General features: G+C 39.5%; 1 protein-coding gene across 4 annotated transcripts in view; it reads left to right on the forward strand.

Annotated features, from left to right (window-relative positions):
* tfeb (transcription factor EB) overlaps nucleotides 1-27591 on the forward strand; it is a 47997-nt gene extending 20406 nt beyond the window's left edge. For 3 of the 4 annotated variants that reach the window (XM_053652604.1, XM_053652606.1, XM_053652602.1), the window contains exons 2-9: nucleotides 5682-5932; nucleotides 12490-12771; nucleotides 15612-15704; nucleotides 18859-18973; nucleotides 19366-19422; nucleotides 21271-21346; nucleotides 24032-24179; nucleotides 24365-27591. In XM_053652604.1, coding sequence (XP_053508579.1) covers nucleotides 5744-5932; nucleotides 12490-12771; nucleotides 15612-15704; nucleotides 18859-18973; nucleotides 19366-19422; nucleotides 21271-21346; nucleotides 24032-24179; nucleotides 24365-24892 — 1488 coding nt within the window. In that variant the 5' untranslated portion in view covers nucleotides 5682-5743 and the 3' untranslated portion in view covers nucleotides 24893-27591. The remainder of the gene's footprint in view (nucleotides 1-5681; nucleotides 5933-12489; nucleotides 12772-15611; nucleotides 15705-18858; nucleotides 18974-19365; nucleotides 19423-21270; nucleotides 21347-24031; nucleotides 24180-24364) is intronic. The other variant, XM_053652603.1, reaches the window with a different exon arrangement.
* The last annotated feature ends 350 nt before the right edge of the window (nucleotides 27592-27941 follow it).

Genomic DNA, 27941 nt, shown 5'->3' on the forward strand with positions numbered 1-27941 from the left:
ACATAACATGAGTTTTTGGGTTTTTTTTTAAAAAAAAAAAAAAGGCAACGGTTTATTATCTACTCTGAGGCACAGTAAACAAAGGCTCTTTGATTCGAGGCAAGGAGTCAAAATGTATTAAGCTTAGTCGTCTGTGTTGAACGCAAGAGGTCAGAAAGCATTGGTGCTCTCTAGCAATGTTCTGTATACTGTGGCAGTGCTGAGAGTGAGATTTGGATTTGATTACAAATCTAATTCAAGATCCACTAGTGTGTTTTGTTGTACATGTGAATGTTCTCAGATACATCAGTACATCAGTCAATCACTCAATGAAGGCATAGGAAGATATATTTGCCAAAGTTTGACTGCTATAAGTAGTGATTTGAAATTTTCCACAGTAGTCTAAAAATATCACAGTTTTCATCAGTGTTATTTGTCATGTGTAACGATTATGATCGATTTGCATGGGATAAGTGATCTTTGTATAAATTACAGAGATGGGCATGTCTTCACACTGTGGCTGGATGCCACTATGAATATTCCATATGTATATTACATACTGTACACCTCATTTTAATGCAATATTTTGAACTTAATTATCAGCGCTTGTTGTAGTGTGTATGGCTGCGCAAGTTGATCACGTGGAGTCACGTGACCATAATATGTGGGTAGGCCTTACCTGTAGAATGTGCTATATTTTATTGTTTATTGTATGCGTTTTAAGTAGTCTTAAAATCTTTTAGAATGTCAGTATTTAGGTTTCGGAAACAGAGAGTGGTTAAACATAAAAAGAAATGCATTAAATTCATCTTAATTGATAACTTGAAAAAGTCAACAGCAACTGTAACAGCCCTGGTCCTAAAGAAACAATAACTTTTTCAAAAATGAATAACACTATTTTGATATATGAAGTATGCTTACACAATAAGAAAAGTCTATAATATTCATTATATCTGTTTCTGGAAGTTCCTTCAGTGGTGCGTTAAGAACGCACTGGAACTGAAACTTCAGGTTGGCTTTGGGAAATTTTTTTGGTTACTCCAAATAGTAATTTTTAAACAGCACTCACACAGAAGTCCTACTCTGGTGGTTTGAACTATATTTAATAATGTACTGTTAATTTTAGTTTAGTTAACTGATAACGCTGACAAACACTGAACATTTTGCCTCTCATTTGCATCGTTCACACGTTGCATTGACTCGAAGTAACTGTGTGAAATTTGCTACGTATTGTAATGGAAAATGTTGAGAAATGCCTATTTGACAGTTGTTTGTGTAAGGATTGCTTGCTTTTCATGAGGTTCCTGGAGTTTGGTGAAATTTCTGATCTGGTGCTTTTATTTTATTTTATTTAAATCAGACTGTTATAGAAAATTGAAACTGACTGGCTTGCAAAAGTTCACTTCTCTATTTGGTATGACTACATAGCTCACTTGCTTCACATAATGTAAAAGCAGAAGTCAATAAGAATCAGATGCAACGTGATGTTTGTTTATTTATTTATTTAATTTTTTTTAGGAGGTTGAAGCCGGTAGTGTGATCATTGGGACTTGGATGGGCGTTTCTGGTGGTATGACTTACCGGCACATGATGGCTACATCACTTGGGGAATTTTAATCATGGGACATAATGTGCAATATGTTAGAAAATGATAAACGAGACAGTGTTGGTGAGACATTGATACCAGAGTGTTCAACACCTTCTGTGTTTTTTCACATCTTCAGAAATAGAAATTAACTTGTATTTAGTGTTATTTCGCTGTACTAATTTCACCGATTGCTGCAGCCAGTGACTGTTTCTTTTGTACTTACAAGAAATATAACTCAGGCCATGCTTTATTCCTGACATAAATGCCATAATTTTAATTCCAATATAAATGTTACTGGCTACAATAAAGTAACAAGTCAACCACAGAGTAGCTTACCCAAGGAGCATTTCCTCAACCAACGGCCAGCTAATTAACATAACCTCAATTCAATTCAACTATAATGCTTTTATTGTCACAAATATATTGTGACAATATATCAGAATGTATATTTCAGTTCTTACTGAGCAAGCCAGAGGTGACAGTGGCAAGGAAAATCTCGCTGATATTACGTAAAGAAACCTTGAGAAGAACCAGACTCAAAATGGAACTCTTCCGGGTTACGCCGGATAGATGTATTATAAGTCATTACTCTTCTACAACTGTATAATGTAAAGTCAGACAGTACTAATTGTGTTGAAAGGCTGTTCAGTACGAGTATTTTGTGAGTCCTGGGATGAGCACAGGACAGTCTTCATGATTACAGTAGCAGTTCTTTGGAGGACAGTATCCACTGAATCAAGGGTGAGTCCTGCGCATAAACCTCAAGCTTTAGTTTGATTCATGAAATTGTGACAAGACTTCTCGGCTTGCTTCATCCAAGAGCTCCAAGCGCTCAGTTAATATTCATTCCGTGTCAAATTCCAGCACTTTCAACACCTTTCTACGTCAAAGTTTGGCTTGTTTGTGCACTTTTGCACTTTGTTTTCACTGCAGGCTTCTGGTTAGCATGACCTAAAAGAGGAAGGAAAAAAGTGTGGGTTTGCACAGAAAGAAGAGCAGTCAAAAGAGCGAGCCACCCAATCAGGACTCGGTTTGATGATTTCTGGACCAGAAATGTGCGAACACCACCACATATTCAAAGGCCATATTCAGAAGTCATATTTGTCAACCCTTCTAATTCCCTTGTTTGTCCTCCCAGACTTGATGTTCTCCTATAGCTTTTGATTGAGGACCATTTTTCATTATCTTACATTATAGTCTGCAAGCCTAGCCTAGATGTGCTAGAGGTGAGGTGAGCACCACCCCTGAGAACTGGTATCTAAAAGTCTCTGAACCTTCTTATTGCTTTATTCTTTTGCGATTATTATTCATACACAACAAGGTACCAGAAGTGATCAAGTGTAAATGTTCCTGGGGAACTCCGATTCCCCCTCCCCTCCCCCCCAACACACCAAAACCCACAAATCACCTGGTCAGGTTTGTAAAATCCGATCCCTCAACGAAAGTTCATTGTACACATTACACATGGCTCCATATTTCACTTAGGCCCTAGTTAAGTTACCCCAGGGGATACGGGTGTATCTGAAAAGAGGAACAGAAACTAAGGGAGGCTATTTTGGTCCTTCTTGCCTCACCGCTATGCTAGACACAGTAGGAGAGGGTGAAACAGGGAGACATGGGTGGGGAACACAAGTGTACCCTAAAGGCTATACCAGGTTGTTCCTAAGCCTGTGGACAACAGTGTTGAATCTGAAAATAGAACAAATCAAGGACACATCCAATATGCTTGCGTTTGTCTTGAGTAAATTATTTTGTAATTATATGCACGACTAAAGACATTACTTTATTCAGTGTTGGCCAGTGCCAATACTTATTCAATTGTATTGAAGTAATTCAATGTACAGCAGAACTGCAATTGTATTTCTTCCTCTTTCCATTTTGTTGGAAATTCTCCATTTATGTTCCCAGTGACCATGTTTACATTCTTTTTCTGAAGAACATATTCTGAGATCATCATGATTTAAAAAACAAAGCAAAACGCTGCTACAGATTACCCACAATGCAGTTAACTGTAGCCCCAGCTTTAGAAGCATTAAGCCGGCCTTTTTAAAAGGCACTACTTAACATGGAAGTGTCAGCAGCTAAAAAAAGCATAGCATATTAACACTCTTGGAACACTGTGTAGTGTGTGTGTGTGTGTGTGTGTGTGCTAGCTAGCGTTGCTCTGCCCCTCTTTTCCATTGCCGTGAGCTTTCTTCCCTCCCTCTTCTTTGATGTGGACACACTGTGATATCGTAGCCCGGCTCTGACAATAGGCAACTTGTGCGAGTTCGCACGTTTGAACGTCATAGTCAGTGCAGTCAAAAGCTTGGCATTCCACATGGGTGGAGTGGGAGAGCTTTGAGTGAAAGAGCAATGCCATGCTGAAATCTACCAAAGCTACCCATGTCCATTTGAACCAAGAGCAGCTGGGAAGCAGTGCTTCACACTGTTTACTGACATGCTGTATGCAGAAGCAACAGAGTTGAGTGTACTGTTAGAATTGAGGTTGGAGGGCCAATCAGCAACACTCATGGTTAATAATCCATCTCTGTGTATTCTAGATGATACTAAAGCAGTCAAGAATTGCATCCCTCACTTTGTGATGGTTATTAATATATTGGATAGCATAACTGCACTCCACCTTCTTATCTCCTTGACCAAGCCCAGGTGTTCCACCAGCTGTGAGTCAGGCCAGCTGTGTGTCCGCTGTCCCCGAGCCACTCAGTCCCAGAGCTCGGTTCTGCTGGACAGGAATCAAACCATGGCCCTGGTGACAAAGCCTGAGAGTGTCCGCTGACTATCCATCACCACAAAGCCAGCTGTGTGTGTGTGTGTGTGTGTGTGTGTGTGTGTGTGTGTGTGTGTGTGTCCCTAAATCGGCCACTGAAATATACACAGTGGGCTAAATGCTGCCTCAGTGCTATCTCAATAGGAGCTGTCTTGCTTATTGTACCTCGTCCACAATAAGCTTTTCTCCATATCCAGCCTCTGTCCTTTTTTTTTTTTGTTTTTTTTTGTTTTTTAACATGGTCAGCGGTAAATGCAAACAACTGGAGCTGGGCTTGCACCAGCTATGCAGACACACTGCCAAATTCATAAGAATTCAAATGAACCAGCTCTTTCTAAACAGCTAGGGATGAAACAAGAGGCAGGGCTGAACTAGTTGTTGTTGTTGTTGTTGTTGTTGTTGTTGTTGTTTTTCTTACAACCTGCAAATTCGCTTTCACTTATTTTGATTCTCGCAAACGTTTTGTTTGAGATTGGATTGGGGTTTGGAGTTGGAAACCCAAACCCTGCACTAGACCTACCACTTACCTACAAATTTTGAGCTTACTCAGTTAGGTTTCCACGCACCTGAAACATTGAACTGGGCAGCTTTCACTTGTCTGCTGGGCTAGTTAATGGATTTCTGATTTGTCCACCCCAGAAACACATCTTTTTTTTTTTTATTGTAGGTTTCTCTATGGTTTAGCAGCTAGAAAAGAGCAAAGTCATGGGCCATTTGCATCAGCATGCAACCGTGAACCAAAAAAGGGGAACTCTAACTTGTAGGGACTCCCCAGTCCTCCAGATGAAAAAAATGAGGGGGCGAAGATTTAGCATGAGGATGTTTGGGGGTGTGTCCCACTCACATGATGAAAACAAGCAGGACACATGACCCTCACATGACTTCCTCAATCAGAGAGCTGGTTATGCTGCTTGGTTTTGGGCTTTATTTATTTCAGTGCAATCAGCTCCCGTCTGTACTCCTGGCACATGAAGCGGTACTACAGCAGTGATCCCCAGTTATGTTCCTGGAGATCACCCGACAGTTCATACAGCGCTGATCCGGCTAAACAGGTTAAGCGGGTGTATTGGATGAGATGGGGACTGTATGAAGGCAGATCTCCAGGAAATAGGTTGATGATCATTATGGTGCAGTATATGAATTTAGAGGTTAGAGGATATGTTTGATAAGGCGGTTTAATACATCCCACCGACCATGTTTGATGCAAATTCTACTGAGATGCATCCAAGTCATGTAAAATTCCACATGCATATCCACCATTTTATATTCTGTCTTTTGTTTTGGGTTTTTTTGGGGGGGGGTCCATTTTACTTCCTCACACCTGTCTGTTCTCCATGTTTGCAGCTATCACACCATCTTTCGGGCTGGACTGTGCAGCAGCTGCTCGGCCCCCACGCCCCCCTGCCATGGTGTCCCGCGTAGGCATGCGCCAGCTGCTCATGCGCGAACAAATGCAGCAGGAGGAGCAGCGGGAGCGCCAACGTCACCTGCACCACATGCAGCAGCGGCCGCCCGGACCTCCTGCTTCCTCACCCGCCATTAATGCACCCGTGCACTTCCCGGCGCCAATGCAGGTGCCTGTCGAGGTGCTGAAGGTAACTAGCATGTCATGCACGTGGTATTGCAGGGACGTTACTCTCAGTTAACATAACACTGTGTGTAGACTAAATGATTATCACTTCAACTACTGCGTCACTGCCTCTGTGGCTATACTGTATATTTGCTTTAATAATCTAAAAACCAGTTGTATGTGTGAAGTTTTGGCAGTGATGCGTAAGCTTTCAAGCCGATTCCCAAAAGGATATGCACTCACGTTCCAATCTCCATGTCTCCTATTCCTTCTAAACAAGGATTTTAAGGCCATACATGAGGTCCTCCACAAGTGCCTAATCCTACTTTCTACTAAGAGCTGCCGGACGAGGGCCCACCATTGACGTCCCAACAGGGCATAAGAGCCTAAATCAGTGGGAATTGGGCACTCAAGTAATCTTTTCACGTGCTGCCATGGCTCCTACCACACAGATTAAGAAGTACTCTAGAACAGTAGCTCTCAGTAGTTTTGGTTCAGGCTAAATTTTACTCATGAAATCTTGACTATAGTACTAACAAGGATGGGAAAAGGAGAAAAAAAAAATCAAGGAATCTTTAAAAGAAGAATGCGGTGGAACAGCAATCAAGTAGGTTGTAGAAAAAAAACAAGGAGTCTTTGTGCCCCAATGTGTTCTCAGTAGAGAGATAAGTCATAGAACCTGATAAGAGGTGAGATTGACATGGTTAATGCTATACATGACTGTTCCTGATCTTATCAATGAACAGAAAACAGACAACCCAGTGCCCGCTCCTGTGCTTGTGTACACTTAGGGAGCTGTGTATTGGCTAAACTGAAATGTCTTCGGTCATGCATACAGTGTTGTTTGTACATTTGTAAAACTGCACATTCTTGCAGTTATCTAATCAGCCAATCAGATGGCAGCAGCGCAATGCAAGCGTCCTGTTATACTCAAATTTACTAACATCTTTTATCCTTGGGGTTGACCCCAGCAGTTTAAACCTTTATCACCATAAAATCTCACTGATTGGAATTGGAAAATTGGAAAGAAAGTTCTTTTTGTTTTGTTTTTAATGGCTTTGTTATTTCTAAGTACAGACTTTTGTTATTTATTATTTGGAAAGAACAATTTCTGTTATCAAGGACAGTGACATGTATTATGTTCGGGGTCAGTGTACAATGTGAAAAAATTATCACATCTAATGTTATGACCATTCAGTCCTTCAGCCATGTCTAGTACCACCCTCATGCCCTGATTTTTTTTTTCCACCTGCTTCCCCAGGGGATTTACCAGTGTACACCTGCATTTTCCAGGCATAGCTGAATTGTGCAACATATACTGCTCATATTTTGATGCCGTATTTGGCCGGTTTGCTTGCTATGTGTTGTCTGAAGGGACAACACCCACGAAATGCAACCAGACGTTCATCCACAGTGACGTGGAGGCCTGGATTGTAAAGAAAGTGTAATCGCTGGACCCACTCGTCCCATACGTCCCATATTTCTGCGAATTCGTCATGCTCTCGTCGGCCCTGTCTTGTTCTCATCCAAGCGTACGACACGGTAGAAAATGTGGAATGTCTTTAGAGACATGGTGGCTGGAAATATTGCTCTTCCAGTGTCAGCATTCCAAAGGCTTGCTGCTGCTTCTCCTTTTGACTTGTACACTCCTGCCAAAATGAGAGTGGGTCACATCCAAGCCTTTGCAGTTGTCCTCATACACACGCCTCCCCTCTAAATTTGTCATCTCATTGATTGATGGTGTTGCAAAAATGATCTAATCAGCCAATCATGTGGCAGCAGCGCAGTGCAAAAAATCATGCAGATACTGGTCGAGAGCTTCAGTTAATGTTCACATCAAACATCAGAATGAAGAAAAAGTATGATCTCTGGCATGGTTGTTCGTGCCATATGGTCTGGTTTGAGTATTTTAGAAACTGCTGAACTCCTGTGAATGTCATACACAGCAGTGTCCGAGTTTACACAAACGGTGCGGCAAACAAAAAACATCCTGTGAGCAGAGGGTCTGCAAGCTGAAACACCTTTTTGATGAGAGAAGTCGGAGGAGGATGAGCAGACTGGTCTGAGCTGCTAGGAAGTTTATAGTAACTCAAATGAGCACTGTTTACAATCGTGGTGAGCAGAAAAAACATGTCAAAATGCACAACACATCAAACCTTGAGGTGGATGACCTACAACAGCAGAAAACCACTTCAGGTTCCACTCCTGTCAGCCAAGAACAAGAATCTGAGGCTATCATGGGCACAGAGTCATCAAAACTAGACAGATGAAGATTAGAAGAAAAAAAAAATCTTTTTCTGGTCTTTAGCACGTGAGCCTGTGCCCATTGCCTCTTTCATTAACAAGACATTTCCATGCACAGAACTGTCGCTAACTCATATTTTTTTTTTTTTTTTTTTCACACCATCCTGTGTAAACGCTAGAGACTGTTGTGTGTGAGAATCCCAGGAGATCATCTGTTTCTGAAGTACTCAACCAGCCCATCTGGTACCAACAACTATGCCACAGTTAAAGTCACAGAGATCACACTTTTTCTTCATGCTGATGTTTGATGTGAACATTAACTGGAGCTCTTGGCCTGTATCTGCGTGATTTTATGCATTGCACTGCTGCCACATGATTAGCTGATTAGATAACTGCATGAATGTGCAGTTCTACAGGTGTTCCTAATAAAGTGGATCATTGCAACCAAACCAAAGACAGCCTGCAGCAAAGTTCTGGCAGTGTCAACATTTTATTGATTAAAATCTCAGAATGTGAGCACTGCTCCGACACTCGTTAAAGGTCCAATAAAACGATGGCATTGGATGACGCAAACCCACTGTACAGCTACAAATAATGGTGAAATGTAAACAAAACATGCCAATGAAGAGGGAAAAATTCTTTATTTTCTGCACGAGCCTAGATTGCACTGATTGGTGACGTAAGCAGAACCTAAATGTAAAAGCATGTCAAACTAGAATGAGCGCATTCATATATAAAGGTTACTCACCTTACAGCCAAACTACTGTCAGTGCTGGTGTTATAGAAAATGAATCAATATCTTCACTCAAGAGCACTGAGGTATAATTAAAAATAATTAATATAAAGAATTTTTTGCCATGGTAAAACCTCTGTAATTCCTGACATTGGAAAACACTCAGATGATTTCATACAGGTGGATAAGGACAGTCCTACTTTGAACTTTCATAGACATTTGCGGTTACAACAGTTTGTCACCTCAGTCAAGGTCACAAGCATTAGATTATAGATGGATTATATATATTGGACATTGCTCAGATGTCTATGGTTAAGGTGCCTGTATGTTGTTGGAAATGATTACTGGCAGATGCTTAGTCCTATTGTCCGGGGTTAGAGTGGCATTTTTACGTCCGATAGTCCGCGTGGAATTTTCCACCTGATAGTGATCAGATGTATGAATGTTATGTTATTTGTTTCTACTAAACAGATAAAAAGCGATTGTATCTGTGGCTTTATTATGAGTACAGTTTTTAGCTAGTGATTGCATAGGTTACGCAATTCCAGTGCACCTTAGTTGACATTGTGAGCTAAGACGCAAGGTTTTTTTAGGACTTCGGAGACTTTTTTAAAGACTATTTACATTTACATTTTATTCATTTAGCAGATGCTTTTATCCAAAGTGACTTACAAATGAGGAAGTACCAAGTACTATTGTAGACGTATCCTTCCACCTCTGAGGCTGGACTGTATGGTGCCAGTCATTGTGGATGCTTTACTGGAGCTGGGAGTGTTGTAATTCATGGCAGTTATGGGAAGCATTAGGAGTTAGTCATCAGCATACACCAGCGAGGAGCAACAGCAGCTTCAGTTTCAGGGCTCGGGTAGTTCAGCGAGCCATTCATCCTGCCATGTCTGGGCAGAGAAATCTGGAAGGAAGCATCATGGCCAGTGGCCACCAACTGCACTGCCCTTCTGGAATTTCACTCTTGGGTCCTCACAGCAGCTGGCCCTATCAGCAGTACCAAGGCTGGGTTTATTTGCTAAGTGGAAATGCCCTTGGTGGCATCATTTTCACTTTGTCAGTGCTAAAAGTTTGCAACGCAGCTCACTTCTTTACTGACTACAAAGCATTATTATTCGTTTATTAAAAGTATGCCAGTGCAGGAGTGATTAATACTCAAGGACCAAATCTGAAAGTAGAGCTGCTTTTACCCACTAATCCTGGAGCCTTTTTTTATTCTGTCTTTTTTTTTTAAAGGGGCACAAGCATTTTTTCGCTGTTTATGGCCAATAGTAGGATTCTAAGCACAAAAAGCAAAACATCAACAACCTATCTGCTGACTGTCTGGATGTGTTTCCATATCAGCCCAAAGACGATATTCTTTTATATAAGTACAAAGATGAGATACAGTGTCTATAGGAAAAGGGTGTTGTGAAAAGACATAGTGTTTATAGGAAAAGGGGATGTAACGATAGCTTGGGGCTGCAACTAACGATTATTTTCATAATCGATTAGTTGGCTGGTAATTTTTTCGATTAATCGGATGGGGCAGGGCAAACTTTCAGTACCACTGTTTCATTTATTTAAAAGAAAATCCACAAACTGAGTGTTACAAATATAAAATTCAGACAAAAACTTCACACAACTATTTGTCCAATTATATAAGACTGAAAAGAACCCAATACACACAGACACACACCAGAATATATATTGTTCATTTAGGCTTTTTGTGCATCCATAAAAATAATGCATAAATATGTATATTTAATAAATAAACTAATATATCATTTTATATATATAAAATGTTATATAAAAGTTTATATAATATAATAGTATTTATGCATTATTTTTTATGGATGTACAAAAAGCACTGAATTAAACTACAGTCCTAAATGAATAATAAAAACTCCCTTCCACTGCACCTTGTGGTTTCTGTTACTCACTTTCTTTAGGAATATTGTTTTACTTTGTGTTTACTTTTGATCATAGTGTTTTAATTGGACATTACAGATGTTACTTGCTCTCCCATGCTGTATCAGCACGTCTACACTGTGCGTGAGGAGCAACGCGGCCTCGCTACTAACACATCACTTTCGTTACAATAAACAACAGAATTTACACTGATGCAGCATATAATGACAATAAACTTAAATTAATATGAACCTTTTAAGCAACTTGTGACAGCATCACTGTCGTGCTTCCGTGCTACACAAACTCCGCTTTATAAAGTTTGATCTTCTCCACGGTGTTTAATATAAAATGCACCCCTGCCTTAGAGGACTTGGAGGTCGCACACTTTCTTCCTCAGTCACGTGATGATTTCGCGTAGGTCTGATGGTGACTGAGGTCATGTTGGGAATAAAATGTAACATTTACAAACAGTAAACTGAAAAAAGTCGTTGCCGGTGACTCTGGGTGTCTGCTAAAGCTAGCGGCATCACATTACGTGCGTATGACGTCATGCGCCACTGACTGGGAAACGGCTTATGCTTCCGGTTAGTAAAAAAAAAAACGCTAGTGTTATATTTGAGACAGTATTACCTTTCTAAAATTCATACACTTGACGGTAGAGTACATAATGCATAGTGTAAGTGTATAGTATGTCATTTGGGACACAACTTTAGTATTTACTCTTTGAAGCATGTTTTCAGAAAAGAAGTAATGTAGTGAGTAAATGCACCCTGTGCCGCATGCAGACCAACTAATCGATAATGAGATTCGTTGACAACGATTTTCATAATCGATTTTATCAGTTAGTTGTTGCAGCTCTACTATAGCTACATCTAGACACAGATAAGTGGTTAATTTCTACTAGACTTTGGGCGAATTTGTGCTGTTTATCAAGCAAACGCTTACTGGTTGAACAGGGAAATGTATCTAGTAGTACTGGATTTGGGGACAAGACCCAAACAGACTTGACCAAAACTAGTGCAAAACCAAGAATGGTTACAGAATGCTTGGCATGAAAGTTGTAGAAGAGAAATGATTTATAATTCCACTATTTGGTGTCAACTCGGTTTCTCAAGGTTACTCTCAAGGTTTCCTTGTCATCTCAGGGAGTTTTTCCTTCACCACCATCGCCATCCTTCACTTGCTCATTAGGGATCTAAGTCTGTATCTGAATTTCTGTAAAGCTGCATTGTGACCATGTCTATTGTTGAGTTGAACTAAATTTAATTAAAGTAGGTCTAAATCACAGCCATTAAAATGATTGAATGTTGCTGGTAGTGCAAGCTTCTCCTTTTCAACACTACAGCTTTCCAGATATATGTGCTGTTGAACGGTGGCAGATGTAACATTTTTCAGCTTATGAGAGTTAGATTTGAAGTGAAAGAACAAGCTTAGTCTGGCTTGGCATCTCACCCCTCCTCAGAAAACGCCCACAGTGTTTTGTGAACCTGTCCCCATGCCCCTTTCAACACCTGTGTTTTAAACCTCTCTGACTGCAGACTTGTAGAACTTGGGGGAAAACAATGAAACCTTCACACATACAACCCAATATATCACTACTAGAACTGTAAGATTATTTGCCTCAACTGGTATGTTTTAGAAAAAACTGTTTGAACTATTTCCTTTTTGGTCCTTCTCCGATGATGACATTTTATATTTTACCTTGGCAGGTACAAACCCATCTGGAGAACCCCACCGACTACCACATCCGCCAGTCTCAGAGGCAGCAGGTCAAAGAGTACCTGTCCAGTACCTTCGCCCCCAAGCAGGCCGTCCATGCCGCAGCCGGTGTAGTCCACCCCTCTCCACCAAGCATGCCGCAGTGCCAGTCAGCCGGTGCCATGCAACCCCTGCCCTCACCTTGCACATCACAGCTCGTCGCCTCAGCAGGGAACAGTGCCCCTAACAGTCCTATGGCCATGCTGAACATCAGCTGCAGCCATGAGAAAGAGGTACATACCTCCAGTCCTAGAGCTCTATGTATTTGTGCTTGGTTTTAACGTTATTTTTTATGTTCACTACTTAACAATGAATGTCAAATTTAATACCGTTTATTAGGGGGAAACAACGTCTTCTTCACTAAAATTTGTTGTGCAGACCATACTGTAGATCAGACAAATGTAAAGCTGGTCAGTAGGTCTTATTCCCTTCCACTGCTCAGGCAAGAGCAGTGATGGTTTCAGACCATAGCTCAAGAATTCTATCCATCCATCCATTTTCTGTACCACTTATCCTCCATAATGACACGGGGAGCCTGGAGCCTATCCCAGGTAACTCTGGGCATGAGATGAAGGTGCACAACACATCACAGGGCACAATCACACATGCACTCACACACCCATTCACACACTACAGACAGTTTAGAAATGTTAATTTCTGAATGACTGCTGATAACAGTTTGGATGGTCCTTTTCCTCTTTGGCCCGGAAAGCACAACTATTGTTTTGTCCAAAAACTATTTGGAATGTCGACTCGTCGGACCACAAAACACGAGTCCACTGTGCTACTGTCCATCTCAGATGAGACTGAGCCCAGAGAAGTCGGCGGTGCTTCTGGACAGTGTTGATGTATGGCTTCTGCTTTGCATAGTAAAGCCTTAACTTGCATCTGTGGATGCAGCGGCGAATGGTGTTGTCTGACAAAGGTTTACCAAATTATTCCCAAGCCTATGTCAGGATATCCATTACAGACTCATGACGGTTTTTAAGACAGTGACGTCTGAGGGATCAGAGATCATGTGCATTCAGAAGTGGCTTTCGGTCTTGCCCTTTATGCACCAAGATTTGACCGGATTCCTTTAATCTTTTAATTATATTGTGCAGTGTAGAAGGTGAAATGCCCCAGATCCTAACAATTTGTCTTTGGGGAATGTTGTTCTCAAAGTGTTGGATTATTCACTGATTCATCTCTTGGCAGATTGCCGAGCCTCTACCCATCCTAGCTCTTGAAGGACTAGGCCTTTTATGGAGGCTCCTTATATACTAGGATTAGGTGATTGCCTCACCTGTTTCACATCACCTTCTTATTTCAACTCCTCACATCGCTATTAGTCCTAAATTGCCCCTGTCCCAAATTTTTTGGAACGTGTTGCATGCATCAATTTCAAAATAAACGTTTACCCTTCAAAAAACGATGATTAGGTAAAACATCAAATACCTTGTCTTTATACATTTTTTGTTTAAATACAAGTCAAGGTACATTCACAAATCACTCTTTGTTTTTATTAGCATTTTTTATACTGTCCCAACTTTTTTTGGAATTGGGGTTGTAAGTTTTTGTTATTTTCGACTGTGATACTTTCCTCCACTGCACATTGTCATATGGCAACAATTTACCAACTACTCTTCTCCCCCACCCCCCAAAGAAATGTTAAAATTAAAAAAAAAAATTATGTTTTATATTTATATATATATTCTTATTACATGAGCTAATTCAAGTAAATAAAATCCATTTAAAAAATATTTTTTGATGTAAATTTAATAATTCATGCAGTAGAGTGTTAAGATAACACAACTGAATAATACAGTAAAACTTTAAGGCATTAAAACCCCATAGATTATATATCTATAAATCTATAATATTTACTCTTCAGAATACTGCATATATATGTACTGTATATTTGAATATATCAATAATGCATACTGTAAACAAAACAAAAAATGCAGTTGTTTCGGTAAAAGATCAAATAACTTCATACTTATTTTTTTTCTCTTTTTTTAAATACATCTCAAAATACATTTACAAATCACTAAAATACTGTCCCAACTTTTTCGGAATTGGGATTGTATATTTTTGTTCATTTCTTGAAAAAATAAATAACAATTAAGTATTTGTTTTTTTACAGCCCTAATTAAAAATAAAACATTCAAACTTGTTAATTTGTTAACGTGAACTATTTTTATTTTCAACTAATGTAGTAAATAATATTAGTTTATAAAATTTCATTGTGTGTCATTTTGACCCAAACAGAACAAAATATTTAAGAATTGTGTTGCACCCATTTCAGGCCAGAGATACAGTACATAACGACTTGTTTGTCCATCCAGCAAACCCTGATCTTGAATTTGTCTCTGTGTGGCAATGAGTTGTGGTTCTCCATCTCAGCTTCATCAGTGCACCAGGCTTTTCCCTTCCTGTCAGGACTTATTCATTACTGGTCCTCACTATTCTTAAGATCAGTGCACACCATATCCACACTCCTATACATGCGTTCACAGTCTTTTTTTTTTTTTTTCCTCATCCTTTTCCATTTCTTGCTTTGTGAGTGTTTTTTTTTATTATTATTATTATGTTTTTTTTATATCACCCAAAGGTCAGTGTGCTAACTAGCCAAACACTGTTGTCACTGGAGTTTAAGTGGCCAATTATGGTTGCAGTGGTGTAATTAGAGATTAAAGAGTTACAGGCAACGCAAAAGACACTGGAAAGACCTTTTGAACTCTGCAGACTTTGGTCTTTTTCCTGATCTTCTCACATTTAAGTCTATAGTAAGATGAGTTGCGTATGTGGTCATATACTAACAGTGTCTGTGAGACAAACAACGGAGAGTTAAGTCTATACAATAAGAGAGAGAGGAGTATTCTTTCTAGAAATTTTGTGGTTTGAGACTGCGTTATGTCTTATATGAGGATTTCTTTAAAAAAAAATTGAAATAGTTAATTAAAACTAAGCCAAGATCTAAAAAAAAAAAGAAAAGAAAAATAATGAAAATCTTTGGAGGTTTGTGTTGACTATTATTGCTTTGTTTACATGAAAACTCAATAAACAGCTTCTTGTGCATATTTCTGAGCAGATGGAGGAAGTGATTGAGGACATCATCAGCATGCAGTCCAGCTATGACGACATACAAAATTATGGTGACCCCATGGTGCAGATGCCAAACACAGTAAGTGAAGAAACTGATAGTCTTTTTATTTTGTTTTGGGGTGGTTGTTTTTTTATACACTCTGAGTCACACCCTTGTTTTAGTCTGTTTAGCCCTTTTGCGAAGATGAATAATGCATTTGAGTGAATCATGTAAGATAAGTGGAAAACGGACCGAATAAACAGTGCTCTGTAAACATAAATCAACACTTCTCAATAGTGTCTATTTTCAAATCTTCCGAGCCCATGTGATGACTCAGCAGTGCAATACTGATGAGCCATTTGTTGACTAGATGTCACTGGGCTTAAGGGAAGAAGAAAAGCAGCTTTGTTGGTCATCAGAAATAATTTCTGATTATAGCACAGACCCTTACCCATACAATCTGTCAACTGTGATGCAATGCTGTTTTGTTGCCGTATGAGCACTTCAAAACAGCTTATTTTTTATTCAGTCTAGCAGCTTCCCCCCTTTACGCAATGCACAATGGAACAGCAGATGCAGGAAGACTCTTGCTTGGAAAGGCATGGTGTTCTACTTTTGTATTTAAAATAACTGCTCAGCATTAACAATTAAGCCACCTCCAGTTAGAGTTCAACTTGTTTACAAGGCATTAGGTTGGGATTGGGGCAGTGGAGAAGAAGGAGGTGAGTAGACTTCAGAGAAAGGAGGGGGAGGGGGGGGGTAACGACGACAAGGCTGAAAGTCCAGATAGGGGAAAGTTCACCGTTTTGTGGTGAGGAAAAAGTAGAAGAAGGTCAGTTTAGTCGCTCAGACAGCCAGCTCTGGCAGCTATGAGAGACTCAACAGCTAGCATGAAGGACATGAACAAGACATATGCCATTGTAGAGGTGATCGACGGCGAGAAACTCCAGCTGGTAAGGCAGGTCTGGTCCTGTTTCTCTCTAAGTTTTTCCGCCTGCTCATAGAAGGAAGGAAAGGGTTGTTACAGCGCAGAGCTGCTGAGTGTGAGAGGCAGAAAGAGAATGAGAGTGTTTTTGATTTACGATGCTTATTACACCACTATTTCACATTTTTGTTTTTAGGAAACATCTGTAATGCCATAGATTGTTTTTGATAAATATTTGAGTGTAATTATTTCACTCGGGGTTTGTGTGTAGAGTTTGAGTCTCTTACTATCACCTTTATGTAATTTTCCTAATTTAAAGGCAAAAAATTGGCAACATTAAATATGTTAATATTATGGGTATTCAAAATAATTCATTATTATTATTATTTTTATGTACACACAATGTACATTTACATGCATTTGGCAGACACCCTTATCCAGAGCTCATTTATACACCTGAGCAGTTGAGGGTTAAGTGCCTTGCTCAGGGGCCCAACAGTGGGTTAGGGTCTAACGTCTTAACCACTGAGCTAACACTGTGGGCCCCAAAACACAAGTAATGGAAAACAAGAAAATATGCGTTGATGCTATGTTTTGCTGTTATCAACCGTTATCGAGCTCTTGCTCTCTTTTGCTCTGGTCTGTTATTACCTCCCTGTGCATTGATTGGCAATTGATTGGCTTTTCTCATTCATCAGAGTGCTTAGACTCTATTTCCTGTTGTGAGGATTGATCTTTGCTCTAAGTTGCTCAAAGGAATTCAGTAGGTTTAGAATTTGAATGCCTGTGAGTATGTATGTAGGAGGCTGGACTTGCGTGTATTCCCAGGTTTTTGGTAGCTAGCAGGAGATAAGGAAGTTATATTTTTTTGTGTACAATCAACATAAATAAAAAGGACAATAGACAATGGCTCAATGTTTTCATTATTTATGAGTTGTTTTTCCTTAATGAATAAAGACATGAACTCTTGTATAAAAAAAATTATAAGGATCGGAACATCCTAAATGTTATAAATGTGTAAATAAATCCATATGCAAGATTTGTGTTTTTGAGATAAACACTGTGCATTTTGAACGATGGATGTAAATGGGGTTGGTGTTTCTTAAAGTGTTAGACTGCAGCCGTAATTCTGGTCTGTCAGCAGAATCAGAGGCAACTTGTTTTTCTCCTTTGATCAACTAAGTAAAACTAAGCATAAAATGAGAATCCTGTTGGGATCTGTGGATAAGACCATTTTCTTTCCACCAAATATCTGCTAGTTGTCTTGTTATTAAACATAAATGTGAGCTGTATAAGCAATGGGCCATTTTATTCATTTTACTGGTCCTTGTTTAGTGTTGATTTTGTGTGTGTTTGTCTTTGTGGTCTCCAGTAGCTTGAGCGATAAGCTATCTGAGGCTATTGAAGGCTGACTTATCAGTCAAGGCTCATTAGAAGCCAAGCGTTCACTCACCAAGAATTATATTGAGCCATTCAGATGGAATAAAAGATACAGCGTATATAAAATAATAAAGCTGATAAGCGATAGCTGCGACAGTCAGTCATTGCTCTCACCTCAGGAGCAAAAAAAAAAAAAAAAAACGCAGTGTTTTATTAGTTTATCAGCATAGAATCTGTCGATTTTACAACTTGCCACTAAAGATGCACATTTATTGGGCTTCCTGCGATGATGATAATTTGACAAGGTCATACTGCACCATTGCACGGATATTGCACCATAATAAAATACCATTAACTTCTCCTGCAAGAGTGGTACCTTCATGAAATGGGGCTGACAAAATGCAGTCCAACATGCATGTGTATAAGCTAGTAACTGAATGAAAGGCTTTCATAACTATAATAATTGGTGTTATGCTCATTAAAAACACTAAAACAAACATAGCAATGAACTAGCAATGATGCTTGCCTACAGTGCCAAAAATGGACTAGCCCTGAAGGAACTTATCCAACTCTACCAGTCCAAAGACATGCGTTGTAGACTGATTGACATTTCCAAATTGTCCATAGTGTGTGAATGTGTGTGCGATTGTGCCCTGTTATGGGCTGGCCCCCCATCCAGGGTGTCCCCCGCCTCACACCCAGAGTTCCCTGGGATAGACTCCAGGCTCTCAGCGACCCTGTGTAGGATAAGTGGTACAGAAAATGAATGGATGGAAAACTTGCCATACTAACTGCACTCTAAGTGTGGCAAGGGTTTTAGCTTAATATTATAGGACTCTAGGATTTTAGCTTAATACTATTCTGTTTATACTAATATATGCTCCAATATATTGGATTTCTGTAAGACATCGGCCAAATGCTCAGGTCTTGTTTGTTTGTCTGTCGTAGCTCCCTCTGCCCAGCCATTTGGATGTGTACACTGGTCCTGGTATGGCAGGTCATACCATCGCCACGACTAGCAACTCCTGCCCTGCCAACCTACATCACAAGAGAGAACTATCAGGTAGAACCAACCACAACCAAGACATTAAACAGTGCTTCATTCTAGCTGTTTTTCTGTTATGAAATCAGTGACATTTCTGTAATGTGTTGTATTTTACTGTTTAAGATTGGATGGTCTGTAAAGAGCAGTGATCATCATTTTAAAATGGAAGTAACAAGAAATATCAGTTAAAAGTGATAGCTGTTAGCCTGTTTATTAGTGTGTTATTGTCACTTAGGAGACCTGGAGGTTTTATATGACCAGATCGCTGCTTTAAAACCTAAATGAGTAATGGAATAGGTTATGTAAAAAAAAAAAAAAAACAACACAGTCATAAACTATGAGCCACATCTTGCTCTTGTAAAGAGCCGAGTCAGCAATGTTTACTAATTGCCACTTGTTTTTCCACCGAGATGTTGAAGCTCGTGCATTGGCCAAGGAGAGACAGAAGAAAGACAACCACAACCTGAGTAAGTTGTATGCTCTTTGCCACCCTCTTCCTTCAAATTTACAAGCTCTCCTGGTTTAAAGTACATTGGCCCCTTTTTCACCCTGCCCAGTACACCCCCCACCCCCCTACCACCTCTGGGCAAATTTAGCTGACTCCATACAACACTTTGGTGTATCGTTAACCCAGGCCAATTCTGCTGCTATGGCATTAAAATGTAATTGCCTGCGACAATTTGCAGGTAGTGAATGGGTACAATAAGCATCAGGAATGCTGCAGGACCGTCGCTAAGCTCCAAACCTGATCAGCGTTGGACACTATAATAGCATCATATTTATTGCTTAATAAATGCTTCACTGAGAATGCAGTGATCATAGTGTGAGATCATAAAATGTGGCCTACAGTTGAAGCCAAAATTTTACATGCACCTAGGCTAAAGATATTCAATCTCAGTTTTTCAAAACCCCACACATTTCATGTTACCTTAAATTTCATTTGCCAAGTCAATTAGGGCATCTCCTTTGTTCATATAAGAGGTAATTTCCAGATGGACTTCAAGCTTCTGATTGGCTAATTATCATAATTAGGAGTTAGTTGGGAGTGCACTTGTGGATGTCTAAGTGTCTGCTTTTAGAGACAGTGCCTTATTGCCCTTGATACCATGGGAAAATCCAAGCAACTCAGGAAAAAAATGTGGACCTCCACAAGTCTGGTTCCTCCTTAGGAGCAATTTCCAAACAACTGAAGGCAAGCATCTGTACAAATAATAGTATGCAAATGTAAAAATCTTGGGGCCACACATACACTGCATCATTCAGAAAGGAGGCCCAAATTAACTCACAGGGATGAACAAACTTTTCTCTGAAAGATTCCACTGAACACCAAGACAACAATAAAGTAATTGGTGAAGCGTTTGAGGCATCATGTACAAATGTACAGTACTGTGCAAACATTTTAGGCATGTGCAAAGAAATGCTGTAGAGCAAAGATGCCTTCAAAACAATTAAATTAAATGTTACCATAAAGAGCAGTAAACAGTAATAAATGAAATAAAGTCAATATATGGTGTGACATAAAAATAAAAATAGTTGTCTCTGGTACAAGTTGTGCAGTTTTATAAGGAAAGCTGTAAGTGTTATTGAACATCTTGCAGAAACAGCCACAGTTCTTCTGGAGACTTTGACTGTCACACTTGCTTCTTATTTTTGCAGCAAATCCCAGCAGCCTTCAGTGTGTTTTTTGTCTGGAAAGTGTCTCTTACGTGATATGCTGCTTACTTTATTGACATACAAACATTGTTCTGTAACATCTAATTTTTGCTAGAAAAGGAATGTTTGGGAATATAAAATGTTTTTGCACTGACTTGATAATGTAGAAGGTATAAAATAAAAATCTATAACAAAGTTTGTATTTAAAAAAAATAGGGTGCCTAAAACTTTTACACAGTACTGTGTATATATAAAAATAGTTCTGTATTGTTATGGTCTGGAAGGCTATCATGCAAGGAAGATGCTCCTGCTCCAAGACCAGCATAAAAAAAGCCAGATTAAAGTTTTCATGTGATCACCAGGACAAAGACCTAGTCTTTTAGAGGATCGTTTTTTGGTCAGATGAAGCAACAAAAAATAAACTGTTTTGCTATACTGATTAGCACTATGTATTGAGGAGAAAGGATGAGGCTTTTCATACAAACTACACCTACATCTGTGAAGCATGGTGGTGGAAGCATCATGTTGTGGGGTGCTTTGCTGGAAAAGGGACTGGTGCACTTCAGTAAACACAATTTTCATTTTGAAAGTCTGGGTTGCAATATGCTTGCCAAATTATACATAGCTGATTTTGCCATTTTCTGCTTTCTTTTCTCTTTTAGTTGAAAGGAGAAGGCGGTTCAATATCAACGACCGCATCAAGGAGCTGGGAACCATGATTCCTAAAACTAATGACCTGTAAGTCCATTTTCAGCCAGTCACACATACTATATACTTAGATATATATTTAGAATGGTATCAATTACTGTGATGGTTCCTGCTACAAGTATGTATTTAAAAAAATAATAAATAAAATATTCCAGAGTTTTTTCAGCCTGTGTCTTTTGCGTCCATAGCATATATTCATTCACATAGTGATCCAAGATGGTGGCACAACAGTAGCACGCAGCGGCCTCTCCAGATCCAAAATGGTGTTATTTTTGTCTCTTAGCTTTTTTACAGCACATGGACATTGGAGCAACCAGTGTTCGTGTCTACCGTCACCAGACACTGCTAAAATATAGAAATCATGCAACAACCTACCTGCATGATGATCTGCCGTAGAAGCTATGCGATCTCGGCTTGCTGCAGGGACCAGGCCTCCAGTACTTGGCGTCGCCTGATGCCGGTGGCATCACCTGAACAAAAAGGACACCTACGTTTTAATGCTGTTTATAGAGTTCTGTTCAGCATTCAACACAATTATTCATCAGCACCTGACTGGAAAGCTGAACCAGCTGGGCTTGAACACCTCCCTCTGCAACTGGATCCTGGACTTCCTGACTGGGAGACCTCAGTCACTCCGTATCAGGAACAGCATTGCCAGCACCACCACGCTGAGCACTGGGGCCCCCCAGGGCTGTGTGCTTAGTCCACTGCTGTTTACTCTGCTGACTTACGACTGTGTAGCAACGCACAGGTTGAGTCACATCATCGTCAAGTTCACCGATGACACGACCGTGGTGGGTCTCATCAGCAAGAATGACGAGTCCGCATACAGAGAGGAGGTGCAGCAGCTATTGGACTGGTGCAGAGCCAACAACCGGTCTCTCAACGTGGACAAAACAAAAGAGATTGTTGTTGACTTCAGGAGAGCACGGAGCGACCACTCTCCACTGAACATTGATGGCTCCTCCGTGGAGATCATCAAGAGCACCAATTCCTTGTTGTTCACATGGCAGAGAACCTCACCTGGTCCCTCAACACCAAATCCATAACTAAGAAAGCCCAGCAGCGCCACTACTTTCTGCGAAGGCTGAAAAAAATAAATATGAGGTAACACAAATTCCCTTAGTCATTCATAACAATGGGTAAGACCAAGGAATATAGCTGTGATATGAGGCAAAAGGTTGTTGAGCTTCAGAAAATGGGAAGTGGCCACAAGAAAATAGCACAAGCATTGAAAATGCCCATTTCCACCATCAGGGCAATAATTAAGACGTTCCAGTCAACTGGAAATGTTATAAATCAACCTGGAATTGGACCTTGGTCTACATTGTCTCAACGCACTGTAAAGAGGATGGTTCAGGTGGTAAAAAAAATCTCCAAGGATCACAGCTGGAGAATTGCAGAAGTTAGTTGTGTATTGGGGTCAGAAAGTCTCCAAAACTACAGTACGAAGTCACCTACATCACCACAAGTTGTTTGGAACGGTTTCAAGATAAAAGCCTCTACTCTCATCCATAACTAACTCAAGCTTCTTCAGTTTGCCAGACACTACTGGAACTTCATATGGGATCGGGTTCTATGGTCAGATGAAACCAAAATTGAGCTTTTTGGTAATAAACACCAGAGGTGGTTTTGGTGCACACAGAGAGGTAGCCATATGGAAAAGTACCCCATGCCCACAGTTAAATATGGTGGTGGCTCTTTAATGTTTTGGGGCTGTTTTTCTGCCAGAGCACCTGGACATTTTGTTAGAGTCCATGATGCCATGTATCCTATCAAATATCAACAGATATTAAATGAAAACCTGACTGCCTCTACCAGAATTGGCCATGGTTGGATCTTCCAGCAGGACAATGATCCAAAACATACATCAAAATCAACACAAAAATGGTTTACTGATGACAAAATCAAGGTCCTGCCATGGCCATCCCAGTCCCCTGACTTGAAACCCATAGAAAACCTGTGGGGTGAACTGAAGAGGGGAGTCCAAAAGCATGGACCTCAAAATTTGAAGGATCTGGAGAGATTCTGTATGGAGGAATGGTTTCAGATCCCTTGCCATGTATTCTCCAACGTCATCAGGCATTATAGGAGAAGACTCAGAGCTGTTATCTTGGCAAATTATTGACTAAAAGGGTGGCAATAATTGTTGCACACCTATATTTAACAAAGATTTTTTTTTTAAAATATATAACCTGTGTTTTGTTTGCAATTGTTTTACATGAGAGTATTTTTGTGAATTATTTGAACAATATATCAAAAGATTAAAGAATAAAGACTATTTTTCACAGCCTTTTCTGCTCATATTTACCAAGGTGCCACTATTACTGGAGGGCACGGTGTATAAACCCAACACCTGAGAGCACCGTCCTGACAGTGAAGCATGGTGGTAGTAGCATCATGTTGTGGGGATGGTTTTTATCAGTAGGTACTGGTGAACTGGTCAGTGCTGAGGATGGTCAGTTAAATACAGGCCAATTTTAAAAGAGAAATTGTTCTTGTTTGCAAAAGTTTTGAGAGTGAGGTGGAGGTTCACCTTCCCTTAGGACAATAACCATCAACAGTCAGATCTACACTTGAGATGTTCAAAACCAAGAATCTGAATGTGCTGAATGTGAGAACCTGAATGTGTTGGATGTGAGAACCTGAATGTGTTAGTTATACTCAGTCAGTCTGATCTGAAGTATAAAGATCATCATCTTGTCTTTTCCTTAGGGATGTCCGTTGGAACAAGGGCACTATTCTCCGGGCCTCCGTGGACTACATTAAACGAATGCAGAAGGACATCCAGAGAACAAGAGAAGTGGAGAGCAACTTCAAGAGGATGGAGGTGGTCAATAAGCAATTGTGGCTCCGTATCCAGGTAAATGATGAAAGAATATGAAAAAAGTCATAGTTGCACAACAAAAGCTTATCATTTATGCATGCTATTCAAAGGGAATTATTTGTGTGCCCCTGTAAACAGGTGAATTGAATGGCAGTAGATACTGCAGAAATTATGATTGGACGTTACTTGGAAATTGCATAATTTGTGTGTTTTTCCTCCAGGAGCTGGAGATGCAAGCCCGGATGCACGGTCTGCCTAGCACCTCGCCATCGGGCCTGAACAACATTGAGCCCCAGAACCAGTTTGTGAAGCAGGAGAACAGCCCCGATGAGCTTCACCACCAGCGACCTCCTCCCCATCAGCCCCCTCATCTCCACTCCCTCCACCCTCAGCAGCTCCACCCTCAGCAGCTCCACCCCCAGGCTTCTCAGCTCCACCCCCAGCAACCACTGCAGTACTCGGCAGTAGGCAGCACACAGCCCTTCAACTTCAGCCACTCACTGGACTTGTGTGATGGTGGCATGGCAGGTTATGCAGATGGCATGGGGTGTCTGGGGGATCTGGGCTCTATAGGGGGTACAGTTGGTGGCACCATGGTTCACGCAGGCAAGAAGAGTGATATGGCCTGGATGGACGAGGCGCTGTCGCCACTGGGCACCGACCCACTTCTCTCTGCCATGTCGCCCGAGGCGTCTGTGGACAGCAGCCGCCGTAGCAGCTTCAGCATAGATGACTCGGACATACTGTGAAATGGCTCCAGCACATATATTAACACATACACACCAATTTTGTTAAAACATAAAGGGCAACAGCACATGCAATTTTTTGTATTTCCAATTATTTTTATGGTATTTAAATACCATAGGCAGTCAACAAAACCAATATACTCCCTTAGATATGATCTGATTCACATAGCGTCCATACACCCCTAAAACCTACATACACTAAATCAGATACTTACATATTCAAAAAAAAAAAAAAAAAGAAAACAAGATTTCACATGCCAGTACTACCATAAAAATCCAAAAAGGTCATTTCATTCAACAGAAAGCATTTGTTGGTGATTAAAAAAGTTGCAAGCAATTTTTAATTCTCATCCCAACCACTCACAGCTTTAATCAGTGCCATACTATTGGCCTTCAGCATTAAACCAATGGGAGAAGGAAGTGGAGCATAGATAAATATAGAAATGCATACAGTATGTTTTAGAATTAAACATTATCGTCCAAAGGCAGCTTTTTCTCAGGCATTTTGAATAAAAAAACATCAGGGAGATCATCCCAAAAAATAAGGATCTAAGGTAACCCTTTATTTGAATATCCCTTTTTGAAGGCACTCAGAAAATGTTCATAAGTCCTGTATAGATGTTTATTTGAGGTTTTTATACTATAATGTATTAGATATAAATGTCTGTATAAGTGGAAATACTTGGGCTAGCGGTAGCTCTGAGGTTAAGGTTCTTGTGCTAATGTCCAGAAGTCACAAAACTGACTAGCTGAAGAAGTCCCTTAATCCTCAGATGTTCATCCTGGATTAGATTCTGCCTCACTTAGGGATTTTTTAATTAAAGTGTTACCAACTCCATTAATGGTGTGCTAGTAACGGTACCTAAAGTATTATTACTATATTATTACTTTTTCAAAGTGGATCCTTGAAGTAATAAGTAATACTTAAGCAAATAAAGTAGTGTACTAAATGGGCTTGGTTTCAACATTAATGCCATATGCATTAGGTGATTAGTGTAGCAGGATGGTCAAGGTGCTAGAAAAAAGTGCATGTGGTACGGAGCATGAAACTAGCCTGTTAATCCAACCATTGTTCTTCCTCACCAAGGCAGAATTTCCCCCATGAAGTGTGAATCGAAATGGGGTTATGCTTAGCCCTCCAGTTCTGTTCACTACTGACTCCTATTGACCCAGGCTATCTGTTTTTGATTTAATAGCAACACAGCTGTAAAATCTATTTATAAACCAGCCGTGATATATTCATCGTAGTTATTAGCAATAGAAACAATAATCACACATGTGGTCCTCGTTCATAAACTCCTAGCAGCATGCGCATGTGTGTGCACTGTAAATAAATATGGAGAGTGATGGGAGTAATGGACTCAATCATCTTTTTGTTTTGTTTTTTAAGAATAGTTCATTTTTATCTGTTTTATTTTCCTTCTTACTCAGGTCAGAATGACCCAAGCATAATTTCTGTAATATAAATGACTTTTCCGATTTATTTTTATGTTTGTTAGAAAAATTAAAGCAAGTTTCATGTTGAAAAGATTAGTGTAAACTTGATTTGGGTCATTTTACCCTGAACAGAACATGAGGTTTAAGCTCCTCACTGCTATGTGCACTTCCTCTCTGCCCTAGGTAACTTTTACAGGGGCAAGGACCTAATGTTCAATTCCAGCTATGAAATTTCTAAATAAAAAAAGGAAGTTAAAGAAAGAATAGTTATTAGTAGTCTTTGTGATGTTTTTTGTCCTTCTCTCTCCCAAAGCACTGAAGAAAATATTATGATTTAATGGCTTTATAATAGATGATTTATTAAGATTTTATATGCCACTAAGCCACTTAAGTGTATTTTTATCATGTGTAACTTTTTATTTTTATTTGATCTTCCAAAAATGACCTTTGCTATCTCAGTGCAGAGCCATTTAAATATGAAAATATTTAAACCACTAGCCTTATTGTACATGGCCAGCAGAGCCATATAATATATATTTTGTTTTGTTTTTTTATGTTAGAATTTATCAGGCTTTTAAGAAAGTAAAAGAACATGCATCATGTTTTTATATTGATTTGATTTTTTTTTTTAACATAGTTATTCAAAAATATATATATAATGAGTGATGATTCTGTAATTTTATCAGTTTTAATTAAAACTTTGTGAAATGTGAATTTTTTCTGTTGTACAGTTAAATAGTTTAAGTAGTTTTAAATGGAGCAGCATGATTTATTTTTTTTTCCCTCCCATGGTGCCGTCTTGTCCTACAAATATACCCCCTGTACTGTCATTAAAGACAACCTGCCTCAGAGTTTAAAATGTTCTTACACGGTGTCACTGGCTCAAAGCCTACTGACCTCTATTTCCTCAGACTTTTAAAGTCCAAATTCATCAACCGCCAGCATTCAAAGAGTCTGCTAGCCTATGCAAATCTTTGACTTGGTAAACCGTAACAGACGGAAGCTTTCCGAGCTGTTGTAGTGATGGGGTTCTTCTAATTTTGCTTGCATGTCCTTTTTTAAAAAAAAATATATATATATATTTTACAGGAATGATAAGGTTTGCCGTAAATGAAGGAAAAATATCTTCCCTTCAGATAACAAGGCCGATTGTGATTTAAGTGATTGTTACAGTTTTCGCAAAAGCATCCAAAAGCCTTTTGAATTCAATCTTGTAAAATTTTATGGACGTGAATGATATCTATTATTAAATGTATTTAAGATGATTATACAGCAGTGTGGTGTGTTTAATTCTCTTTCAAGTCTCTTCTGGGCTGTCAGTATACCGTGACAGAAACTATGAATTAGTTAATCATCTTATTTTGTACAGTACCATTAGGTTTTAAAAATCCTAGACATATGCTACAATATTATTCAAATTAGCTAATATACTTTTATAGATCAAACCTACAAAGAACAATCAGACAAAATATTTCAGAGATTATTATAATCAGTTTTTTTTTTTTTTTTTTTTTTTTTTCCCCAAATGTTTGTGGAACCCTAACCATCACACTCATATATAGTATGAGGTTCTTCACCTAACTGTTACCACAAAGTTGGAAATCCACAGTTGTAT

The sequence above is a fragment of the Ictalurus furcatus genome, chromosome 21 (genome assembly GCF_023375685.1).
Source record: "Ictalurus furcatus strain D&B chromosome 21, Billie_1.0, whole genome shotgun sequence".
Lineage (NCBI taxonomy): Eukaryota > Metazoa > Chordata > Actinopteri > Siluriformes > Ictaluridae > Ictalurus > Ictalurus furcatus.